The 25398-nt window shown below is 43.2% G+C and overlaps 1 protein-coding gene across 4 annotated transcripts in view; it reads left to right on the forward strand.

The window, feature by feature from the left end:
- ncanb (neurocan b) overlaps positions 1-25398 on the forward strand; it is a 152675-nt gene that overhangs the window by 93970 nt on the left and 33307 nt on the right. For all 4 annotated transcript variants that reach the window (XM_047336621.1, XM_047336620.1, XM_035646780.2 and 1 more), the window contains one exon: positions 6382-6498. In XM_047336621.1, the coding sequence (XP_047192577.1) occupies positions 6382-6498 (117 nt within the window). The remainder of the gene's footprint in view (positions 1-6381; positions 6499-25398) is intronic.

Raw genomic sequence — 25398 nt, forward strand, 5'->3', positions numbered from 1 at the left:
AGCGGCTGCGACCTCGGAGCTTCACGTACCTGGTAATGTCCACCATGAAAGACAAATCACAAAGCCACTGGCCGTCACTGGATTCCACGACAGGTTTTCCCTTCATCTCCATGAACTTTTTTTGCCCCATCCCTTAACAAGGCATGACCCAGACATTACATTACACTATTTCTGAATTATGTTTTTTTCAAACATATTTATTATAGATCTCATGGGCTGTTTTGAAACTCTCACTTTTTAAATAAATGATAACTTGGAACAGTTTCATTTATTGGCAAGGTAGTCTCTGTCATTTGAGGACTCTGTATTGATTGCACCTTTAACCATTCCTAGTAAAACTTTAATGCTGCATTGGATTACATGTGGAACTGTTTGGCATTACAGACTGCATCCAGTGTAGTTTCCACCCCTTCACCCTTGGACAACCACACACACACAAACACAGACAAAAATAGCCGCTCGCTCCCCTGTAGTGTTAATCAATCGTAGCTTGCCAGAGGTTGCTCTCCTCAAGATCAGTACAGTAATCACATCTCTACACCTTCTTCGTCTACAACTTGCCCTTTCAGTCGCGAGTACGGTCCCAAAAGGATGCAGGGAGGCGTCTGCAGCCTTACAAGCTGAACGCGTTCAATCTCTGTTTGAGCAAATGTGCACAGCATCTTATCAGTTGCCCTTGAGCGCTGACTTCCTGCCACTTAGGGAAACGCCGGGGAGCTGATCAGGTAATCTGATCTCCCTTTGGTGAAGAGATCAATTAAGTTGTACATTAATATTCTGTACAACAACCGACTTTACACTGTATGTTACCTCTCTGACTAATGGTGTTGTAGTTTTTCTGGCCTTTCTACAACCACACGTCCAGACTAATTTCATCACCAAGCGCTGTCAGTTTCCCAGTTTTATATCAGCTCTGTTTTCCTCCACCAACAGTTAAACATAACCTCGGTCTGTTCCCATTCCTTCTGCTTCTCTTCTTGCCCTCCATGTCCGGCCCTGTAAATCTGATCAATTTGAAGTAATCAGAGACTTTATTAGGATCTGCATCTCTGTGCAGGAGAGTATATTAGAGCAGAAATGGGATTTTGTATTTCCCTTGGTGTGAATATTCATTGTAGATCAGCTATCTAATGAAAGCATAAAAAGACAGGTTAGCCGCTTGTACAGTGTACCGTTCAACTTCCTGGTCCAGCTTTTGACCTATTGCACTTGCTGTAAACTTGCAAGTGCAAACTGTGCAATCAATAACTGACTCTGTGTGTGATCATTTTGCCATTTATTTCTCACCCTTGGTGTATTTTGTCGTCGCATACTGCTGTGTTTCCAGCTGTCGGTACAAATCAGAAAGATGTGCTGGCCAAACATCTCATGCACTTTGTTCCATCTCACCTTGCTCCGGACGCGGGCGTTGTGGTGTTGAACCCGATCTAGGTGACACTCTGCGTTGGCAGAGCCACTTTCACTGATACATAATGTATAATCTTCTCTTGCTTTGCATCAACACTAAATGCATACAACACAGGATCACTGTAGCACGTTGTGCAAGTGACAATATGAATATTTCACCCCACAGACTCATAGAGGCATTGCAGAGATGACGACAACGACTGTATTCGAGCCCATACTTTGCCGTTTTAGTTCAGCCATCCATATGGTTCAAACTGTTCTGCGTGCCTCAGTACCTTTTAGGGGATGTACTGTGGCATTAAATTTTAACGGGACAGCTCTTGCTGGGGCCCAGGTGATGGCTTATCATGCCCATAGAGGGGGAACACTTGAACAGGCTGAGGCATGATCTGTCTCAGCAAAGCTATTACAAGGTTCAGTGAGTGTAAGCTCAGCCAACCCAGTGGAGGATAAGCAGGTGTGTATACAGTAAATGTAAGTGCGTGTGTGTGCAGTTTAGCTGTGAGTGGGGGCGTGTCGCACGTTTGTTCGCGCGGTTTTCTGTCAGCACATCCTTTTTCTGCAGGCTCCCATTCAGACGAATTTTGCCAACCACTCAGCTTTAGACTTCAAAAACATTTCCGCTATCGAAATCCTCTTTCATGGTCTTTTCTAAATCCTGCGTGCATGTGTGAGTTGACATCGGGGGGGTAGATTCCCCAAATATGTCACAACGCCCAACATAATCTCTCTCCTCAGAGGCTTAGGGAAAAACTTGAGATGACCTCATACGCAGGAAAATGTCACAAACACAAGAACATATTTCCAGACGTTCTGCATAGTACTGGAGAAAAAAGTCCCAGCGACTGCTCAGAAGTCACAGCACAAACCTGAGCCCTGAAGTCTGAACCCCTGCAAGCCTTCATTTTAGGTCTATCTCTCTCCACGACGTGTTGATGTTCCTACACACATTGTCTCTCTCCTCCCTCCTCTTTTTTTCAGACTCTCTCCTCCTCTCTTTCTCTTTTTCTCTCTATCTCCCAAAAAAGAGAAAGAGAGACACACACTGGGGATGGAAGAGGCAACCTATTTTAAGACGGGCGTGTAATTAATCATAAGCTAGCAGCAAGCATTAGGAGAGGAGGAAATGTATGATAGCTCCCCGTGTGACTTGCTGTCCTACCCTTCCTGACATTTTCTCTCTCGTTCTCGGCCCATCTCTTCTACTTATACTTGTACTTCTCTACACTAACTTTTTAATTTGTGACCTCTCCCTTCCCCTTCCCCATGGACCGGGGACTTCTCTCTTCTTCTCTTATGATGTTGTTTTTTAAATTTGTACACAAACATTTCTAATTAACATCAAGATGTGATTCATAGAAATAACTATGACCATGCACATCTCATTTGAAGTCACCTGGCAGGGGCTGATTCATCCATTCATGCAGAACATTTCTCTGGACCGAGATGTTGCCGTACTCACACGATCCATAACCACCCAGCCTCTGATCTTACTGCTAAGTGGGCAGGATGCAGACGGATGCTGAAGAGCAACAGTCTCATTTGTGCGAAATAAGTCGTTGCTAATTGTCCGCAGATTGGATCAATGTCCTGTTCTGCTGTAGCTCGGTGCTTTGTCTGTGTTACTGCAGACAGCGCGGCCAACGTTCATCAGTGCTGGTAGATAGCTGAGGAAAAGTTCTTTTTAACTCATTGTTAAGGCAATTTCGCTGGAAATGGTTCGAATTATGTAGATGAATGGTTTTGTTTGTGGAGTAAAATGGACCAATGGGAATTCACTTTTAAGGTTTCTGAGGCATTAAACGCATGCTTGCCCACACACATGAACAAACACAGATGTCACGCGCGAGTTTTTGCTCCAATTTTTTCTAATCAGCCGCTGAGACCACACTCTTTTATGGATTCGTTTTTTTAAGATATGTCACTCTCATTTTTAACAATGGCACACAAAACAATCAATGCAGATCTCAACAGAAACCGGGGGTAGAGTTTGGCTCTCTGTGGTGAGATTGACTCGGGGAACCGCCATGATAACTTCAACCTTTGGCCCCCGAAGTCGTCCTCGCCAAGGCTACTTGATAACCCAGTCCTCAGCTGTCAGCTACACTGTGTGCATCAGTGCATTCTCCACTGCAGCAGCTCCCCGTCCACCTGAGTCAGAGTGGGAGTCAGAGTGAAGAGACGTTTGTGTGGCTCACATTTATAAAAACCATAATAAACCATGCATGCAGAGGCACCGCACGCAGCATATCTGACGTTGGCTTTTACCCTTTCACCAAAACAGCACGTGCACCAAACACATGGTGAAATATGATCCGCAAAGTCCATTTTGAGGAACAAAATAATGTGTCCAAAAGCTTATTAAACACCAAAACATGACTCAATTGCGCGTATTACTCAGACAAATCACAGTCTCCAGCAGTGGTAACTGCCTGATCCGTAAACAGGACAGATCTGCTGTGTTTGGTTTCATGTCTGCCTCGGGTTGATGTTAACGCCGTTCTTTTTGTTTTTCTTGCATATCTTCCTGGAATTTCCAAACAGTTTTTCACACAGCATTTTGGAAAATCTGACATGATAAGGATAAAAATCCCTTACACAACCAATTTTAATGGCAAACACCTGGAACCAGGGAGAGAGCCATAATGCATCAATGCTGCCTCTTACCTTCACAAATTGGTAGCTTTTCAGACAGTTGCTCGGTTCCCTTCACCAAAAATGAGATATGGAGTAGGAGCAACAACTACATTCAAGTTGAGAAAAAAAGTGTTTAATATTTTCAGGCTGGCTAGAAAACTCTGAAATAGACGGAAGGTTGAAAATTCTTCATTTTACAACCGTTCTAGGAAAATCATTCTACCCCAAAACATCATTGCCATAGAACTAAAAGAGCTACCTTGTAGTTGAACCTGTTTCACACATAAACAAAATACTATATCAAACTCAAATTTGACGATTTGTTATAACTCGGAGTGCTGGGGAATCTTCTTTTTAACTGTAGCTGGTGAAGCTCCAAGCTCCTCTTCGTTGGAAGTGGTTAAGCTACAGGAACTCCACACTTTTGTCAAAAGTCAGGCAGCTGTGTTGCATCGGGCTTTGTTTTCTGTTGTGTGAGGTCAACGGGCTGGAGCAGAAAATGTACGTCTCCCTCCCTTCGCTCAATTGATACTTACTGCACGCTTTCCTTCCATGGTTGGGGTTAAGGCTCAGGTTAAGTTATGGTTAGGCAATGCACTGATAACTGGCAGGGGTCACGGTAAGGTCGGGCTGAGGTTAGACATCACAGAAAACTGAAGGTTGAGCTTAGCAATACTTGTTTGGGTGGGAACACAAATTGATGTCGCATTTTGTTGTCGGTGTTCGAAAAACTATGAAACTGGTAGCTTCACAACTGGAAACTGGCAATTTACCATGAAACATTGATGCCTCAGAATGAATTGATAAGGTGTAATCATTTCTGATGCAGTTAATGGCTGAATTGTGAAACATTATTGAATCTCTGGGTGGTGTAAGTGTATAGCATCTATTGAACACAGAGACCAAATGTCAGTTCCATATCATATCAACTTATTTTGACCCTGGTCAGATGGATAGATGGATGGATGGATGACTCACAACTCCTTGGCTCCACCTCTTTCTTTCCTCCAGTTGCTCTCCGTCATTACCTGACATTCCTTCAACTCCACCAGTCGCTCAGATGGACCATATCCCGTGTGCGTTTTTTTTATTTTACATGCCATGCGCTGCTCAGCACTTGCAGATTTCACTATCTCCATCAGTGTATCATGAACCTTTAGGCAATGTATGTTTTCAAATCACGTACAGTGTGGCTTTTCCCCCCCACTCTCCGGTGTTGATGTAAGAAATGAGCTCGTCTCTAATGGTTTTTATCATTCATCGAATCACTTTTTTACGAATTTTCAGAGGCAGCCTTTCCATCATCTCCCCTGCCCAGTGTATCAACAGCAGCCCTTCTGCAGCAGTGGGAGTCTATCACCCTGTTTCACAGGAAATTGGACGCACACTCACATTATATCTCACCAGCTCGCGTTGAGTCAGACCAACATCCAGAAATTCACGCGCACGTGCTTGCACACAAACACTCACAGAGAAATGACAGTATTCCCAGCCTTTCAGAGGAACTGCACTCTGTGTTCTGCACCGCATCTCTCTGCTCATACATGATTAAGTGAGTCTGGGTGTTATTATGGAGAAGATGCAGAGTATTAGATGGCCGGACAGATTGTGTCAGGGGCTGCAATCCCATCAGGATTCGATAATAAAAAGACACTTAATCTAGCCAGTTCCCCCACAGTCCTTCTTTGCTCTCAGAAAAAAAGCAATCCTGGTGCCTTTGCGCCTTAACCATCCTCGTCAAATCCTCTTCCCCCTGTCCCATTTTAGAATATAAGAGCAATAATTACGACTTTATCTTCTTAACGTCCACCATTCATCCACCAAACCATTCTCGGGGAGAGGCATCGAGTTAAAGCCCAGCAAGGAAAAAATGTATTTATTATCTCCTGTGCAATGCGATAATGTGCCATAAAAATAGGTTTCCACCAGCATCAGTGACAGGGTGATGATCAGAAAATGTATGGGGAGCTGCGCTCCTCAGTTTGATGAGAGGCATGGGAGCGGCAGGCTGGGGTCGACTCAGCACATTTAGCATCAGACATGATAAACATGGGGCACGACAGTCGCAACAACAGCCAATCTGTCACCTTGTAGAAAGACATGGAGACGGGGACGAGTCTACGCGATGAGCCTGCCCCCTCTCCTCTTCCTCTCATCTCTGTCAGGCGGCAGCAAGAGGTTGTGCAGCGTGAGGATAATGAGTGGGGCATAATGCCGACTCATCGCCTGTCATCATTTGTCAACGTTGTGTACACTTTTGTAACGCTCCTTCTCTGTAGTGAATAAATTTGAAATTCTCTCTCTCTCCCCTCCTCTCTCACGCTGTCTCTTTCACAGTGGAGAATAACCCATGCCAGACCAACCCCTGTCTCCATGGAGGCAGCTGCCTGCAGGAAGGTGACGGCTATAGCTGCTACTGTCCTCAGGGCTTCTCTGGGGAGAGCTGCGAGATCGGTGAGTCACCGCCAGGTCAGGTCTGAGCGAGGGGGAACCTCGGAGGTCAGCAGCTGCAGACACATGCTGTGTCATTGTGGCTTTAGGGGAAGAGAGGCGGGCTTATGCTGGGATGACATTTATGCCCTTTTTCCGCGAAGTGGATTCAGCTTGGAAAACACCAGTGGGTCTCACTCTCATTTTCAGTTGGAATCTGTATCCAATCACAGTGCACTCAAAGTCAAGAGGATCCACTAGTTTCAGATCCAGCTCCCTGGCTGAAATTGATCAGGGAATATCCGTATGCTGCAAGTCAGTCGGTTGTGACTGAAACAGTGTGTGTGTGTGTGTGTGTGTGTGTGTGTGTGTGTGTGTGTGTGTGTGTGTGTGTGTGTGTGTGTGTGTGTGTGTGTGTGTGTGTGTGTGTGTGTGTGTGTGTGTGTGTGTGTGTGTGTGTGTGTGTGTGTGTGTGTGTGTGTGTGTGTGTGTGTGAGAGAGAGAGAGAGAGACATGGGCCACAGAGGAGCAATGGGCTCAGTGAGGGGTGGAGTAACTGATTAAAGTGCTGGAGCAGTGACACTTCCTGCTGTGGATGAGGGATGACAGACGCATATAGAAAACGAAGAAGTAGATGTGGCATCGGTGAAAAAGTGATTTTCTTACTCTGAAGGAACATGTAGAAACAAAACGTGCCCCACAGGATTCCATTGAGCCGGAAGCTATCACAGTTGGTGCAAAGTTGTTGTTGACAGTGTTCGTTCCGGCACATCGATTCTGGGCTCTGGCCAAAGCATGGTGGGTTGAACTCAGCTAAATATTGGATTACATACATGAGCTGCACTTTTTTGTGGTGTGATGTGTGCGTTTGAAACTCTAATCTTGCAATTTTGGTGAAAACACTGACGATTAATTGGCATAGACAAGTATAGAACAAGATACAGCATCACTATTCCTTATTAGAAATAAAGAAGAGCTCATTGAATCATGTGTTTGCCCTATATTTTCCAGGCTCCATGTGCTCCACATTCATGCATACAAACACTGCAGTTTTACTGGTCATTACTTCTGGAAAAGACTCATAGATCAGGGGTCCAGGGTCAAAAAGAGGCATATCGTCCTGGGTCTGATTATCTGATTAGGTGTATGTGTGCAATAACACCATCGGAGATCAATCAACATTGTAGAGTTGGATCAATAAATTGTGACAAATGCATGTTAACTGCATGAATTACACACACATGTAGTTTGTGATGATCTGCTGCGTTTGTTATTGAAGCAGACAAAATCTAATATTTTTTATAGGCCACTGGAATAAATTATGAAAATTCTGCCTGCATTCTGGGAGAAGAACATTCAAAAAATATTTGTTATTTACTGATTAGCTCTGCACTCGTGTGTCTTTCCTCCAGCTTTGCTCCCTCAGGGGTGTTGAATTGCTTTTCCTGGTGTTACTTAATAATGATAATAACTTTATTTATAATGCACCTTTCAAAGTAGCCATTACAAAGTGCTTCACTTAAGTGTTGTGATGATGCATGTGTGGCTGAACAGCTGCAGATCGGATGCTTTTAATATTAATCACTGCTAAAGGCAAAAAGGTTAATTGCCCGTAGCAGCGAATGCACGGCCCGTTTTTACCGACGCAACACGGTGTTGTTCTAGAGGAATTAGGCTGTAAGACCTGTACAGTATGCCATAGTCTCTGTATTGTATTTCACGCCTGTAGCTCTCATTTCCTTCACTTCGCCATTTTTCGTTGAGTAGCTTATTGGAGGCCTCTTACTTTCTCCTCCAATTGTAAACAAGTTTTGGATACTGCCAGAGGCATTTGACCAGTGTCCCCTGCACTGCTCCTGCTCTCCATGTGACATCATTATTTAGTCAAAACTGCTGCAAACCTTACTTGTCTCCAGGACCCAGCTTATAGCTGCAATTAGTTTGGAAGATGCATTTTGGGGAGCAGCATTATGGATGCCTTGTGTTCCTACTGTGAGTGTGTGGTTAATATTTATGAGGGTGTGTGTGTCTGTGAGAGAGAGAGAGAGAGAGAGAGAGAGAGAGAGAGAGAGAGATATATAAAGAAAAGATGGTGTGGACATCTCATCGTCAGCAGTTCAGCTTCGTCAGATCCTAATCTTTAGAAAGTTCTTCTCCTCATGATTAGTCCTTACTTAATTCCAACTCATTAAAAGGTGTCAGTAGACACACATGGACAATTATGTTTGTACCCACATCAGAAATGTGAGCTCACCTTGTGGAGTAGAGCATGTTCCACATATACTGGCTGAGTCCTGATGATACTGCACTGTGTACAATTCTGATCTCAGAGTAAATATTCCTTCTCTATGAAACCATACCTACAACTTCTGCAATGACAGCTTTTTGTTTATATGTCAAATAATCAATTTAGTTGATCGAGTCAAACTTCTTTCATTTTTGTAAGTGTTCAGTGAGACTACACATGCAAAAAAACTTCACTGTGAAAACCACAAGCTATGTTTTCATGCAAGCGGTTATCCTTGCATTGCCAGTGAGCAGTAAAGTGAGTTACATATCCTTCTAGTTGCCCAGGTGGGAATGCGAGTTAGCAGGCATGTTGACTGAATGGCAGTGATGCCACTGGCCTCCCATCAACCACTGCCTGCAAGGATAAAGCCTCCGTCGACTTCGCTGCAGTCTCAAATTTTGTCCCTAACTCTGCTGCATGTCCAAAAAAATTATAATAAAGGCAGAAGTGCAAAAAAGAAAAAGAAAAGAAATCTGAGCTCTGGGTTGTAGTTTCCCTTTGATCATGAGAACCAGTTGGCGAGGCCCGGATCCTGCAGCAGAATGAGTGATTAATGAGACACAACGCAGCCTGTCAGTTTGATGGCTATGTGCTGACATACAGTAATGAATTATATTTTACTTCACCACAGCTGCACCGAACATTTGTTCACAGATATGAGAGAATAAAATATAGCCCAAAATAAACAAGAGGGGGGGCAACCCTGGGGGATTTTATGCCACTGATTATGTACAGATAAAAATGTCAAATATCTCTGTCTTAGTGTCTCTAATCCTTCCTGTGCTTTGCAAAAAAATGCAGAAAAGCAGTGACATACCCAAAAAGTTAAAAACTCTAGAATAAAACCTCAGAGGTGTTACTGTACCTAATAGACGTCTATTCTGCACTGGGTGTGTACAGACTGTGCTTGCGGTTTGTTGGTTTTGCCTACTTCATTAGGGTGAGACCACGTTATCAGTATTATTAGTAGATGACAACTAGTAGATATCATGTCATTTCCATAATAGCTCCACCCAACTTCTATCTGAGCAGAGGTCTAATCCAGAGTAGTTGAAAAGCCTGTGCCGGTGTGAAGGACCTTTAAGTGGAGACTGAAGATCAATCAAGCTGTGACACAATCAAGGAAACACTCAACTCAAACATCTGCACGGCATCTTCCAAAAATAAACTCAACAGGCTATATGAATTCTTCAAAATAATTCTTGAAATGCAGCTCCAACAAACCGTTAGGTAGAACAGAATGCAAAAAAAACCCAGCAATAACAGCATGTAATGAGGAAAAAGTATATGAATATACATGTACAGTATTTCTATCCCATCACTACTGTTTGCACATTGGAAACATTAGCTCAGGAAAGACGTGAATTGAAAATTGTTTCACAGTGGTCGACTTAAAAATAATGCCTTTTTCCTTTTACGTGTCAAAATCCTTTGCTGTTCCAAGTCAATATGTCTGCTGTGTTCTTTTCTTCAGAAGATTCACCAATAATCAAACCTTTCTCACTGTTGACATTTTGACCAGCATAAGTGGTATTGATTCCTTGTTTTAAGATCAAACACGCAGCGAGGTGCCGTCCATCTGAGTCAGTCAGTCAGTAGAAGGAGAGCAGACAGCTAAACTTTTTTGAGCTGTGAGCCATTCATATGCATCTTAATGCACACACATAAATTGAGTGTTTTCTTCATGGCTTTTCAAACAGAATCGAAAATGAGCAGCTGTAAGTTGACATGTGACTTTTGGATTTCAAACACAGAATGTGTTCAGGGCTCAATATGGAATATGACCCTGTTAAAAGGAGGAAATTACTCTGATCACACTGTTCCCTCTGCCTGTGGATCAACCCCTGTCCTCCTTCCTCTCGCTCCATCTTTCCCATGGTGCAGTGTGGACCCCCCTCCTCCACTTTCTCTGTCGCTTGCATGATGAATTAGAGGAGATAACAGAGCCCGAGCTCCTTCAGAGAGGCTCGACAATTGGGCCAAAGTGACAAGCTCCGTCGATTGTCTTTGTCCTCCTTATCAACATCCCTCTTTTATTGCCCACCTGGTCTTCTTGAGCAAATCAATCAGAATCAAGGACCAGACTGCAGGTGGACATAACACACATCTTGTGAAAAAGGCACACACACACACACACACACACACACACACACACACACACACACACACGCGCGCACACACCGGCTCCTGTCTCCATCTAACAAACTACAGGAACATTGCGTAAGAGTTGAACAAGTACAGTACCAGGTCAACTTCAGCCTGATAGATTGAACAGCAGCAACTGGCCACAGAGTTGGTTTTCTGCTCGACAGGAGGCACACCTGATTTTTTTTTTCACAGCTCCCCAAACACCATGGCCTCATTTCCAATCATGGTGATTAGATCTGAGTCTTCTCCTCCACTTCCTTCCTCTCCCCTGCTCTCCATCCCTCCTGTGCCCATGTGATTTTTCTTTTCCTTACATTTCTCTGACCACATCTTCATATCTTTAAACCTGTTGCTTCTCTCTCACCTCCTCATCTTTCTCCCGCTCTCCTCTTTTATTAATCCTCCATTTCTCCTCTCACTTTCTCTTCCCTCTCCCCTACAGCATGCTGCTCTCTGGCCAGACCAGCACTATAGCACTGCATTGGAAATTGCTTGGCAGTGCCGAGACTGGGGCATCTCTCCCAAATAACACATTTCATTTCCTGCCACCGCACTTCCTCACTCCCCCACAACCTCCAACCTCTAACCTCTCTCCGCCGCCTCCTCTCTCCCTGGCTCTGTGCTTCTGTCTCTTTCTCCCGCTCTTGCTCTTTATTTCCCTATCAAAGGCCAATATAATTATTCATACCAAAATGCCTCCGTACCCGTGCATAAAATGAGACTTATTCAAGTTCACACGCTCACTCGCCTCCACAATCAGATTTCTAAATATGCTCACAAGGCTGTGCACAAAATATATTCTCCCTTTTACTTTTCTTTTCTTACTTTCTTTTCCCTTTTATCGTACTCTCACACAGAAATGGCCTCACACACACACACACACACACACCTGTTTGGGTCTGTCTTATATACAACCAGTATGTACTCAAGGCCGTATGAGGAGCTAATGCATAACTCCTGTTTAAAGAGGCCAAGAGAAACGGCCCTGCTTGGTTCCTGTATTAGCTAATTCGTCCTTTGGGACCCACTCGACTCACATCAGCTCATATGATTGAGTCTGAAAGATTCATGAGGTTGAGGCTAATAATATAACCGGCCCCAAACGCACCTTACCTGTGTGTCCACAGATCTGAGTGATGAGGTCAAAGACGACAGGGGGAAATGGGACAGCCATGCTGCAGCTGAGGATAGTGGATGTTTTATTATAGATACATGCAGGCTGTCGGGGTATTTGTCAGCAGATCCCAGAGAATCTGGGAATTTTGGGGTGAACTGAGTCAGAGAGTGAAATTGCCATGCTTGGATCTAGAGGTGTTGAATGAGATTTAGCTAAGATTTATAACCGAGAAAGAAAAAACAACAACAACAACAGACGGATTGATTGTCAGTGAGTTGCAAAGGTATTTAGAAGAAGACAGATAGAAAGGGCCGGCGCTGCCATGCTGCTCCCCGCTGGACATCCAGTTCATTCCTTCATTAAGGAGGGAAAGGATTTATGTGTTTGGCTCCAAATCCTCCAAGTTCTAGCAGTTTGGGCAATATGTTGTGGGGTTTTTATTTCTTGGCTTCTACTTTTTGTGCAATGTTACGTTAACTCCATTATTAAATGATGCTTCTTATAATGATTAACAATTTGATGGCTCAACCACAGTACAACAGCACAGACATAATATATGTCAATGCTGGAGAAGAAGAATGTGATTTTTACTGGAAATCGATTTTCATTTCCCTGGCAAAATACTATCTGTGGGAACATGTTGTAGCGTGTTTTTCCCCCGAATGTGTGCATCTGTGTGGTTTGTGTCCCATGGAAACAAAGACTCTGTTCATACCCGGCATTGACATTACTCCGGGGCTAAAGGGGCTCAATGAATCAAATTGCTATGCAAAGATTTGACTTATTTGGAATAGTAAGGAAAGGAAAAATCTAAAATCAATGTGTCAGTCAATGTTGATGTTGTTACATTGCATTACGTTCATTTTGCTGATGCTCTTAAAGCATCTTACAATCATGGATTTTTTGACTCTTTGGGCTTTGCCTTCGGGCCCACACTGGATTTTTAGCAGTGCGTCTTCACGTCTCCAGTGACCACATGTTATTGGATCCCGCTTCCTTGCTCTGTATGCAAAAGCTCATAAGATGCTTTTGATGAGAGACAGAGAGCGAGAGAGAAAGAGCAGGGCCAGGAGAGACTGAGCAAATCAATGTGCTGCTCTACTCTGGAATGATTCATTACTTTAGCTATTTGATATTGTAAAGAAAAAAAAAGAAAAAAGAAAGATAATCAATATGTGGAGGTTCATGTTGATATTCTGGTGGTGGCCACAAATAAATCAATTTAGGGGAAACACTTAGAAGTGTGAAAAATATTTTCAGTTCATAATGAGATTGTAGCAGGTCTGGTACATCGTGAATGTGATCGGATCGCAAAAGCATCCTGGGTGCATTAACACTTTACTTTTAAAATCAGTTGCTCAGGGTCCAACTGTGCGGCCGAAACATTTTTAGAAAATGTGTAAATGAAGCATGAGTAAAATCTGTCTTCGTAAAATCATTCAGGCAGTTCAACAAGAGGGTTCAAGTGTCTTCCCACACAGATAAAAGAATGGTATCAATCTTCGAATTCTCGTCAAGAACGTAAAATAAGATAAATTCTCAAACAGTTAAGTCCATCTCAATCCTCCAAATCAGAATGGAGATGGAGCATTAAGACAAAGCAAAATGGATTTGTGCGGACATTTTTTCCCATATTTATCACCTCGGTATGGTACATGCTCGCATGTAACCAAATGGACATAGAAAAGTTAGTAGAATATGATAAAATATATGAAGATATGGTTAAAAAGAGGGTTGGATAATTCTCAAGTAATTGTTCAGCTACAAAATTACCACTTAAACTAAGGAATGAGATGAAATAGTCAAAGGATGACAATAAACAACATTTTATGGCTAATTAAAAATGTATTTATTTGTGATGTATTCTTGTTTTTCTAAGCTTCTACAGCAGTCTGTCAGTGGTGTAACAACAAATGACTCTCCACAGTGACTCCGGTGAGCCACGCATGAGGCGTGATTGGACAGTGAGTGTGCAAGCGGCAGTGGAGATGTGTCTTCCGTGTGATTGATGACCGGCAGTTCATCACAGTTTGTCGGCAGCACAGGAGCTCTTAAAGGGCTATGATTGGCTGGATCAGCCTGTATTCACATGCCTCATTAATTCATCCACACCGCTGGATTCCCCAGTCAGCATTATGACTGGCTGCAGCCACCCCCCGCCCTCACCACCACCTCCGTGCATACGCTTCCCTCCAGTCCCGCCTGCCCCACCACAAAGGCCTGATTGCAGCTGATTCAGACAGAGATACGTGCACACACAAAAGGCTGTCAGACACGCTTATAAGTCAGTACACACAATACAGTCGTAAAAATGCAAGATTTCTATTGTTATTTGAATTTTTTTTTTCCAATTCACCATCAAACAGATGCACGTGGAAACCCGCAGGTAAAGGCTCAGACACCTGCACGTGTGCCGGTGTGCAGTTAAACTCTTCAAAATGGAGATGAGATGGGTGGATCGAATAATGTGCTAGTTTTCAATCAGCGTGGACACTCTCTCCTCTCCAGACTCCTCGGGACAATGAGAGACAAAGGACATACAGGATGCAGAGTTGAATGAGAATGAGCTGTGTGTGTGTGTGTGTGTGTGTGTGTGTGTGTGTGTGTGTGTGTGTGTGTGTGTGTGTGTGTGTGTGTGTGTGTGTGTGTGTGTGTGTGTGTGTGTGTGTGTGTGTGTGTGTGTGTGTGTGTGTGTGTGTGTGTGTGTGTGTGTGTGTGTGTGTGTGTGAGAAAGTGCTGCATGCAGTATCTATTTGGTATAAACACACTGCAGATTAATGAGCTGCTGGCTTAGTTGCCTGTACTCACCTCTCTGTTTTTATCTCCTTTCCACTCTATCCAACATACACACACACAATATGTGTGCGTGTGTGTGTGTGTATGTGCTTGCGTTGTGCTGGATGAATGGAGGCAACGACTCCATATACACTGGGTGATGGCTGAAGGAGGTAGCGAAGCATATAAAGGCAGGCCACGTAGAAAGCGGGGCAAATTGATTTCCCTTGAAGACCATCGAACTAGGAACTGGGCTTTTATGAGTGTTCCAGAAACACTGGCACAACAAACACTGGCCCACTGGGACAAAAAAAAGATATCAGCAAGTATAAATATGGTGAAGATATCACATGGGCTACATTCATATGAGAGTGCACACAAACATGATTGTACTGTACACACTGTGGTGACCTAACCCAATAATACAAAGGGAATAAGAATTGTTATTTTTTTCTTATCTCCATGGTAGCGGGCCAGCGATGTAGAAAAAAAAATCAAGAATGAGACAGAGGGAGAAAGACCAAGGAGTCATAAATGAGGAGATCTAAGATGATTGAGTGGATACAGCTCTTGACCAGGCCTGAGTATGGCTGATTTGACTGTCACACACAAATAGCCTTAAAATGAATAGTGAAGAGCTCTTCCTTAAGATTTAGCAGGTACCACGTGCTTGTATAATTTCACTGTCAGTGATTAATTGATTCTGACAGCACTAAGGAAAAAACAGATAATTTCTCTCTACTATTTCCTCTTTAAGTATGTCTGAAATAGTGACAGGAGGCAGAGAATAGCCCGTCATTCATCCCTCTGGGGAACTGCTCTACTTTAAGAGTACAGGTATAGTATTTTTTTCAAGCCTGCATAGTCACAGAAGTCAGGACAGAGAGAGGAGGAAGCAAGGAGGGAAGGAAAGAGCATTGGGGGGGATGGAATGGTGCAAGGCAAAGGGGCACGGAAGGAGGAATCAGCCGATAGAAGGAGAGAAAATGACAGTATATATATAGATATATATATATCCATTTCAACAGTTGGGTGTGTATCTCCTTTAAGCTGAGGGGAGGTGTGTAAATGATCACCCATGGGTGTCCCGGGCAGGTGAAGTTGCTCAGGAACAGACCGAACCCCACACGGCCAGAGGGACTCTGCCATTTGTAACACCACCGGCCCCCGAGGGGACACCTGTAAAACCCCCTGACTCAAAAGAAATTAGCCTGGTGAGACTCACAGGGCGGAGGAGGATAAACTTGCCATTTAGAGATGTCCAGAGGGAGGGAGAGGAAATTGAAGGTGAAGAGACTCAGAAGTGACTAATGAACAAGAAGGATGGACGGCAATGGAGGAAAGGGGGAGGGATGGGAAATGGAGGTAGCTATGGGAAGACAAGGAAAAGGGAGGGAGAGGAAGTGAACATAATTAAGAACAGCTATTGTTTGGATCTATTCGTCATTTTAAATTGTCCCCCTCTCTCCCTCTGTGAGGAGATGGAAATAGAGAGCGGCTGTGTGATACTGGTGGCACTGTGGCAGACTGTTTGGCATCTCCTGTCCCTGTCGTCTTTTTTTCACTGGCCCCCTCCCACACAAAATATTAACAGACGCTGAAGATGGAGCCATTGGACACACACACACACACACACACACACACACACACACACACACACACACACACACACACACACACACACACACACACAGACACACACACACACACACACACAGACACATTCACATAACATCAGTGAGCAGAGTCAGGCTGTCAGAAGTGAAGGCCAGCGGAGCGATGTGAGATGTTGTGACACTTTACCTCATTACATTTTCCCAGAGCTGTTGTGAAAGTTGCAGCAGCGCTGTCAACCAAAGAGAAGACCTGTCTGAAACTTACTGCAGGCACACGCATCCACCCACACACACACACACACACGCCACTGACACATTCACATATCCACAGTGCAACGCATGAATTAAGATGAATGTTTTTGATGTTGTATTTCATGTCGCAGTGCGATTTTTCGGGGGGGACGGGGGGGGGGACGACATGTCTACAAGGCAGGTTTTAGGCGCACTTTGCTCGATTCCCCCGGGAGATCTTGTAAACTGTGACGATTTGGATCGTTGCCTGCGTGCGTCTCTCAGTACATCGTCTGGGCTCCGAGATGTAATTACGTCTGGGGCTGGTGCTGAGGTAACATATCCCTGCTCATCCTTACGTCTTAGCAGAGTACGATGGAAGGGGGGGGGGAAATCTCAGTTTTCAACCTTAGGATGAAGGACTGTGGATCCTCCGATAGGTTGATCTGCGTTGCTCTGAGCTCTCTGGAGAGCAGGACAAAGCCTTGGGCTGTACGAGAGCTGCTGTGTAGTCTGTCTGTTTCCTCTTCTCCCTGCTCATCCTGATCCCTTTGGAATCCACCCGCACCCAAACACAGCTGAAGGCACAGGAGTCCACAGTACACTGCGAGCACACACATGCACACCACTCAACACACCTTGTGCCAGCGCACATACAGGTACAGTACATTTACAGTAGATAAACAGTATGTACCTCATGTTTTGCTTATTCGATCAAACATACAATCCATATCTAATAGACTCATTCTAGTAAGTTTTTCTGAGCACTTTGCAGATTTCATATGCTTAAAAGGTGAGCGTGAATTTTATTCTGGATCTTGAAAACAGCAGTAGAGAGAATAATCTCACCACATGCAGTAGAAGCCGGTTTGGAGCTTTCACAAAATCCATCTGGTGAAAATGAAGATCATGTGGCATCATCAAAAGCTCCAGAGCTTCTAATTAGACCTTGAGATCTCTGCATGTCTAAAAGTAAAATCATATCACTTGCATGTCTTTATTGAGCATCTTTATAAAGACTGAATTCAGTTCACATCCTACAAAAATGTTCGCACGTGTATATTTTTTTCCACATTTCACATTGCACCTATTTTGTGTCACGTGACTATTTTGGTCCGATCGTGATTGAGTGATTTTGCCTGCACTAGTTTAATTAGATCAAGATGGGTAATAACCCCGAGACTGCAGACGTCCCCCGGGCACATTCAAGTCAGCAGTTTGGGAGCATTTTAGTGTCAAACAAAAACAAAACAAGAACAAAATATATCCCAAACAGTGGAATTATAAAATCATTACACCCCTACTAACTGCACAGTAATCATTAAGTTATAATGGGCTAAAAACTCATGTTTCCACATCTTTCACATCGTTTCATCTTCTCCTTTTATTGAGCCTTCATGTTGCAATCCAAGCAACTTTTTGGCCAAAAAAAGCCTCCTGCTGAGGTTGACAAGTCCTCCAACTCATACGACGAAAAATGACCAAATTGAGCGTTTCCTAAAATAGCACCTCTGCAGGTGACAGGAGGTAGGCCACAAATACTTTCCCCCTCAGATCATCGTGGGGTTTTATTTGACCAACACATGGTTGGTGGGTTAGGGTGACATGGCAGAAAATCACCACGATTACTTTACAGAATATAATCAAATCTACAAGTCTGCGGTCTTTGTAACGACCACATACTGTACGTCGTATTACGCTGCTTCAAAAACGACCTCAAGTGGACAATCTCCCAAATAACCAAAACAATCATCTTAAAGACTCTGAGATGCTTGGGTTACAATTAGACATGTAGTCGTTTCATCCACTAATGAATTATAGCAAACATAATGTTGTTGTTGCCAAACGCAAGAGAACCACTTGGAGATTTCACATATTCACAGACACACACAAACTAAAACGCACATATATTCAGTTTATGCTTGCAGCCGTGGTATTCAGTCTGTAAACAGACACAAACACATACGCACAAGTACACAAACATATGCTGTAGAACAACTCTCTCCTGCACACACACACACACAGTCTGTACACTAACAGATGAGGTCCAGGGTGAGGGTCAACACACAAAATTAATTTTATGCTCATACTCATTAATGCTGCTGCACAGACACACACACACACACACACACACACACAGAGAGAGCAGCAGCAGCATTATAGTTACTGACACAACACAACATGGTCCATTGAGTGGGCCTGCTGTTTGGACGAGTGGTGGTTCAATAGAAAGGTATCCATCGTTGCAGAAGGGCATGGAAATGTCAATGCCCCTCGGCAAGCTAAAGGAAGTCAATCATGCAGGGTCTCGCACAATGAGCGATGACAAACACAAAGCCTTTCAGCGAAAAACCTTTGTCTGACAAACATTTCCATTTCAAAGCCTCCATTTTACAGGATGTCATGTCAATTTATTTTTTACATAACGTCGGCTGTGGTTTGGAGGCAATTAGGAGATTGTGAAGGAGGGTGACGAGATCTGTCACTGCCGTGGGTTGATAACGGGGCGGAGTGGAACCCACAGAGCGTGTTACAGAGTGTTGCTGTACGGCCGCGTGTCACTGACAAACCGATCGGGGTGGCGCCTGCATGAATGTTGGTTGTTTGTGCAGCCGACCCCCACAAGTCCTCCTTGCATTAATATTGTCCCTCCGTGCCCTCCGTACAACCCTGTCAGATGAGAAGTCTCCAGGTGACATTTACTGTTTCAAAGGTTCTCTGTGCAATTGATCAAACCGCTGTTTGATCTGTGCGGCTGGCATTTAGTCTGCGGAGGCAAGTGTGCTTTTTTCTGTCTCTTGTCAGGACAAACTGTCTGTAGACAGTATTGTGGCTGTCACATGTCCTCCCCTTCCACCAGCAGAAGTTTGGTGTTTATATATAACTTACATTTTCTCACCTGCCACCCTCAGAAACACACCGTACTGTAAACGTGTGCACAATGATGTCTTCAATTTTTGCCATTCCTTGACTCTGACCGTCATTCTCTATCTGACAGTCCAGATTTCACTCATTAATGCCATTTTTCTAACCCTTTTCCTGCTCTGTCCTCTTCACTTGATGAAGCAATTTTTTTCCGTCTCAAGTTCCCCTGCAATTTTATATAACCGTTAAAAAAAAAAAGGGGGAGACACAGTAGTTCATTTCACTGCCCCACTTGTTCAGACAGTCATTAGGTTAACAGGCAAATGATTGGAATATTAACCCTCTCATTGGATGTTTGTAGTAGTTTGGGCTTTCAGAATGGACAGCACACATTTTTACTTCCTGCACTCAAGCTACAGAGCAAACGTCTAACCACAGGAAGAGCGATCACTTAAAAATCGCACTCGTCTACCAAAGAGGAAATGTTAGTTATTTTTGTGTCAAAGCCAACAAATGGCGAGTTAAAACATATCTCAAATGCTTCTGGCTTTGACATTTCCTTTTTGATGCTGTGGGTGAATATTTATGAGTGTTGGAAGTAGAGAGCGGGCGCATTTGCAAAAATACTCACTGCTCCGCGATCAAAAAGATGACCAAATGAAGTCAGATGGCACTCGTTTCATTTTAATGAGGATGAGAATTTTACTGACCCAGTATCATAGTGTTTAAAATGTTTATAGCACTGGTATTTTGACATGATATATTTCACTTGAAATGAAAAGAATAAAACTAAGATGATATATTGATACCGCATTTTATAAGCCTTTAAATGATAAAAAAAATAAATGTTTTAACGTGAAAAGAATACACAACGAGCACAGTGACCAAAGACACGAAACAGAAATTCACACAAGCACAGTTTGTGATGTCACAGTACAATGACACACTTTGGAATACTTTGATGACTTCTTCATCAGCAATGCAAGGTGAGTAGTTAAAGCAATAGTCAGTAAAAACAAGATTTTAGGGGAGGTTTAAGCCCCTTCAAATCTCCAGTATTTAACTACAGCACAATATAATAATATAATTCATAATTCTGTAGGTAACAGTCAACGTTCAACATTTAAAAACTCAGCTGATCCGCCTCTTCAGGACTGTGCTGATGGGGTTTGATTCGATTTGACTGACTGTGACCAGAATAGATATGGTGTGAAGAATTACCAACATCATGAAATCCATTTTAAAGAGCCTTTATGTTGTCATATGTGTTCAATGTGGGCAGAGGATGTTCTTCACTTCCCAATTATTAAATGTAGAATAGGCTGTTTCTAAAGGGGAATTCATCAATCCTGTTGAGTTGAGCTTGAGCTTTACAGAAATCAATTCCTATTGCACAGGAACTATTGGATGGCAGGAGAAAGTTACAGTATGGGATATTCCCTCTCCCGTAACCATTTCATACTTTTTTAAGGCATAGTTACCTGATGATTAAAATACCTTACCGTCTTATAATGCATGCCAGTCCCAGAAATATGAATTCTTCTCTCTGAGCCTTTATTCCGCCCTGAGTGGACTCTTTCTGACTACACCCACAAGGATTCATAGCCATGAAGGAAACTCTTGATTGCAGTTTTATAAATGAAGAAAGACCTGTTTACTTTTATTTTTTTTGCCTCAACATTCACAAACTCATGAACAATTCAGCATAAATGTCACTGTTGCAAAGGAAAAAGACCAGCAAGAGTTGGCAGAGTCAGCGACAGAAGGCCGACGTGTGTCCAAGTTGATCTTGGGCTGGACGTAGGTTTGGTCGAGCACACAGTTAATAAGAATTTAATCGGATGTGTTGAACCTGACAAATAAACCCCTAAAGGGAAATAGGGCTTCTCCCTCCTGTTTTCTGTTTGCTCTCTGTCTCTTCCCATCTTTCTGTCTCTCTGTCTCTCTCACTGTCCCTTTTCAATTATTCATAACCTGGTTTTCGACACATGCCTGCAGTGAGCCTCTAGACATTCTGTCAACTGACACCTCCCCCGCTTTGTCTGGCCGCGTTCTCGCCTCCCTGTCTCAATTTCCCCCATCTTCCGCCGTCGAGCTCGCGAGCGCTCCTCAAAGAGCCGGAGATAAACAACCAACAGGTTACATGTTCATTCTGCAATCCCATCCAAACTATGTATCTTTCCATCAGCGGTGAACCACATTTAAACATTTGAAACTCCACTGCCGTTATGTTTGCTTCATCAACTTGTCACAGCCATTTGCTGCCACTGCTGACGGGTCCAAATGACTGAGTGGGGCGAGTTGCATCGCTCGTGGGTCAGCTGCACCCAGCAATTACCACAGTGGCTGGCACCTGCCTATCCCCCCGTCCACGTCTCTGCCAGCAGAAAAGTGGAGCGCTGCTCTCCACGACTCTCCGGAGACTATACTAGTGCCCAGGCCTGATTTTGATCCAGAGATTGATTGACACGCATACAAATACAGACACACAAAATTCACACACACTGCCACCTGCTTAAGTTTTGATGGAGCTCTCATTAAGCCGGTCGGGCGCAGTGGAGGACTTTGAGTGTGTCGGCCTGCTGCGATTTGGCCCTCGTCGCTCTGTTTGAGGAGAGAAGAGGAAGGTATAGACGCAGAGAGACACTGGGAAACAATGTGTTGGCACAGACATACGGAGCACAGTAGTAATGATAACGGTATTTCTATCAAATCAAAATTAATATAATTATAAACGTATGACGGAAAAACTCACGCTGGACTTTGATTTAAGGTCATATTGTTCCAGATGCATGTTTTTATTGCAACCAGATCAACATTGGACTTTGAATAAAGACATACAATGTAAATGTAAATTTGATGATACATTCAATATGGTAAATAGTTAAACAGAATAAATTGAATAAATTATGACAAAATAAACAACAATTTTGAGAATTTAAAAAAGAAATCTGATATATAGCTATAGATTTGTTTTTGGACATAAACACACATTATAGATAAGGAACTTAAATTTGGTCACAAACACATTGTTTTGTGCTCGATATTTTACCATAAAAAAAAAAACATACAGTGCATTGCTCGGTGAATACAGTATACTGCAGAGACACTGTTTTCAAAATGAAAATTTCTTAGCTAACATCAATTGTTTTATCAGCGTGGCCACATATTGACCCAGCTCTGGTGTTATGATCAATATACTGTTGTGTACAGAGACAGTAAAGGAGACTGATGCCCACGCAGCTTAGATCCAGAGCTGCTGTGCTGTTTTCTTGAGCTGCTCATCAAGATCTCATCCCGCTCTCAGAGGTCTGGAGGAAAAACTAATTAAGAAAAATTGCGAGCTTTCTCCCAAGGCCTCGGAATTGGTTATGGGAAAATTAAAATGCTTATCTTAAGAAGTTACACTATAATTTTATTCCGGAATAAAAGTTTTTCTAAAGCACAACACAGGTTTAAAAATATGTTTACATATATATTTATACCATTTGTGTGTTCATTTCTTCAGATCCCTGTGAACTTGAAGAGATGAAGGTCGGACTACACCAGTGTCGCCATGTTGACGCCATGTTGATCATCACAGATGATATTACTTTACCTCTCTGCCCACTGCGACTCCTCTAATAGCAGATGTTCAGAGCTGTACTTTTTTGACCCCAGTGCTCCTAAAATCCGAGGGGTTGTTCGACTCTTTACCCCTGAGCTACACTTCTTAATGAGGCCAGATGCTGCCTCATATTAGTCCCAAAAGCTTTTTCTTTTTTCTCTTTTTTTTTCTCCAAACAGCTGCACTGACAACTTGCTCATCTGCTGGTTCACAGTGAGTGCAAGGGGAGGAATACTTTCATTGTCGTATCTTTCATCATACGGCATATTTCAATCACACCGCAGAGGTTCATTCAGGGATCTGCACTCACGTAGTCATATTTAATATCCTCACATCATTCACACTGCCATTCATTTTGTCCAGATGTGCATGTGATCTGCACCAGGAATCCTTTTACATGTAAGCGGAATCCAGCAATGATTGGATTTTGAATGTTTGGTGAAAAGTTGTGTATTTTCTCCTGATACGAAACATAAGTAATAATAGCAATAATAAGAAAAGTACTGATTTTTCATGAAGAGTGCTCCTGCAGAAAGTTTCAACTCCTCAGAGATGGTTTGATGACTTGATGCTTGGTTGGACTTGGCCGTTTGTTCTTTAACTTCAACACCGCACCATTAACACCATTGCGTCACTTTGGCCCCCACCTACAAAGCAGCGTGATCAGGTACCTCAGTAGACTTGTGGCCATCTACCAGAGGGAAGTAGATCCCCACAACTGGCCAATTATCCGTCCGAGTAATGTTTTCCCTGTGGATGTAACAAACTGAAGGTTCTCAGAAGCCATCTCAACATTAAGGCTCATGAACCAGGGCTTACGTGGCTGATGTATTGCTCCCACGTAGTTCACCTCTGTCAGTCTGTCAACAGCCACTTTCGTTGCAACAATGCTCCTGAGGATTCTCTGAGCTTTTTGATCCTAAAACAAAAGGCATTTGGTCACAAATACAAGATTTCAGGGGAGGTCCTCCGGTGATTTAGGACAGGTATTGCAGTTCTATGAAATTGAGGGATTCGCAAGAGGCATGTTGAGAAAAGAACGGTGAAAATTGAAGAATTAGAAGTCGTGATATCCTGACTTTTAGTCCATTGTATTGGTTAAGCTAAAAAAAACGCTGAAACCTCCAAATCCCATGATGCAACACAACAGCATCTTTCATAAGACCGCCCTGTGTCCTACACAAACAGTATTTTTTTTTTTCAAACCCACAAGCCCAGACATTTCAGTCTGAGGCCAAACATTACATCACTATGACATCATTAGTTTTTTTTTTTTAATTTATAAGCCCCTTCCAAAACAACCAACGACATTATGTTTTCACAGTTTCACTGTTTTCCTTTGATGAGTAAACTAAGCTGCATGCGTAAAGCCAGTGGAGTGGACCGGTAAAGGTCAAAAGCGATCAAGTCATTTTCTTTTCTTTTTTTCTCTTGCTATGCCTGATTTGTCATTTTGTTCTCTTTTTATATTCTTGTTTTCCACCAAGCCGTTTTATCCAAACAGTCTCTTGCATCCCCAATTATGTCTTCCTGCAAAGCCCCTGTAATCCAACCCTGAAACTTGCCTTTTTCGGACATTCACAGCACCATATTAGCTCTCCTCTCTTCTCCATCGCTGCGTTCTCTTCCATGTTTTTTCATCAGCGATCTATTCCCTGCATCTTCCCTTTGGAGCTCTTTGGACTTCCTCCTGGCTCCCTCCACTCCGGCCCCCTCTTCTTCTCTCGGGACTCACGCAGTCGTTGAGGATGGCAGAGGATTGTGGGATACCAGCTGTAGTTTTAATGATTTTGCCCCCAGGCTCAGATCAGCCAGAGAAATACAGATACCATTCTTCACCCACATGAGAACCCTCACCGCTGCAAAGCCTCTGCAAAAGAAGTGTGTTGGTTTGCTTGTTTAGACTTGATTTTGACATAGGGTTGACAACCCCTTAAGCACATTGTTTTGGTCATTTTTACCTCCAATAAACAGACTTACACTTGCTTTTTGTTGCTACTAGTTTTGATTTTGAAGATGGAAGCTCACCGTCCTTCTCACTTTGACTCCTCTCTCTCAAGCCTCCTCGCCTCTCCGTGTACTCTCCCTCGCTCTCGAGGTTCGGGCTTGACAGCAGAGCTGCGGCACGTCCTGTAAGCACATTGCAATTAGCATCATGTGCTTCAGTGCGTCCCAAACCTATCACTGATGAAACTCAATCAATTCACTTTAATTATAACTTTCTCAAAAACAACTCTAATCTCTGCAAAAGTTTGATTTCTCAGGGGCTATATTA

Source organism: Scophthalmus maximus, chromosome 13, assembly GCF_022379125.1.
Source record: "Scophthalmus maximus strain ysfricsl-2021 chromosome 13, ASM2237912v1, whole genome shotgun sequence".
Taxonomy (NCBI): Eukaryota; Metazoa; Chordata; class Actinopteri; order Pleuronectiformes; family Scophthalmidae; genus Scophthalmus; species Scophthalmus maximus.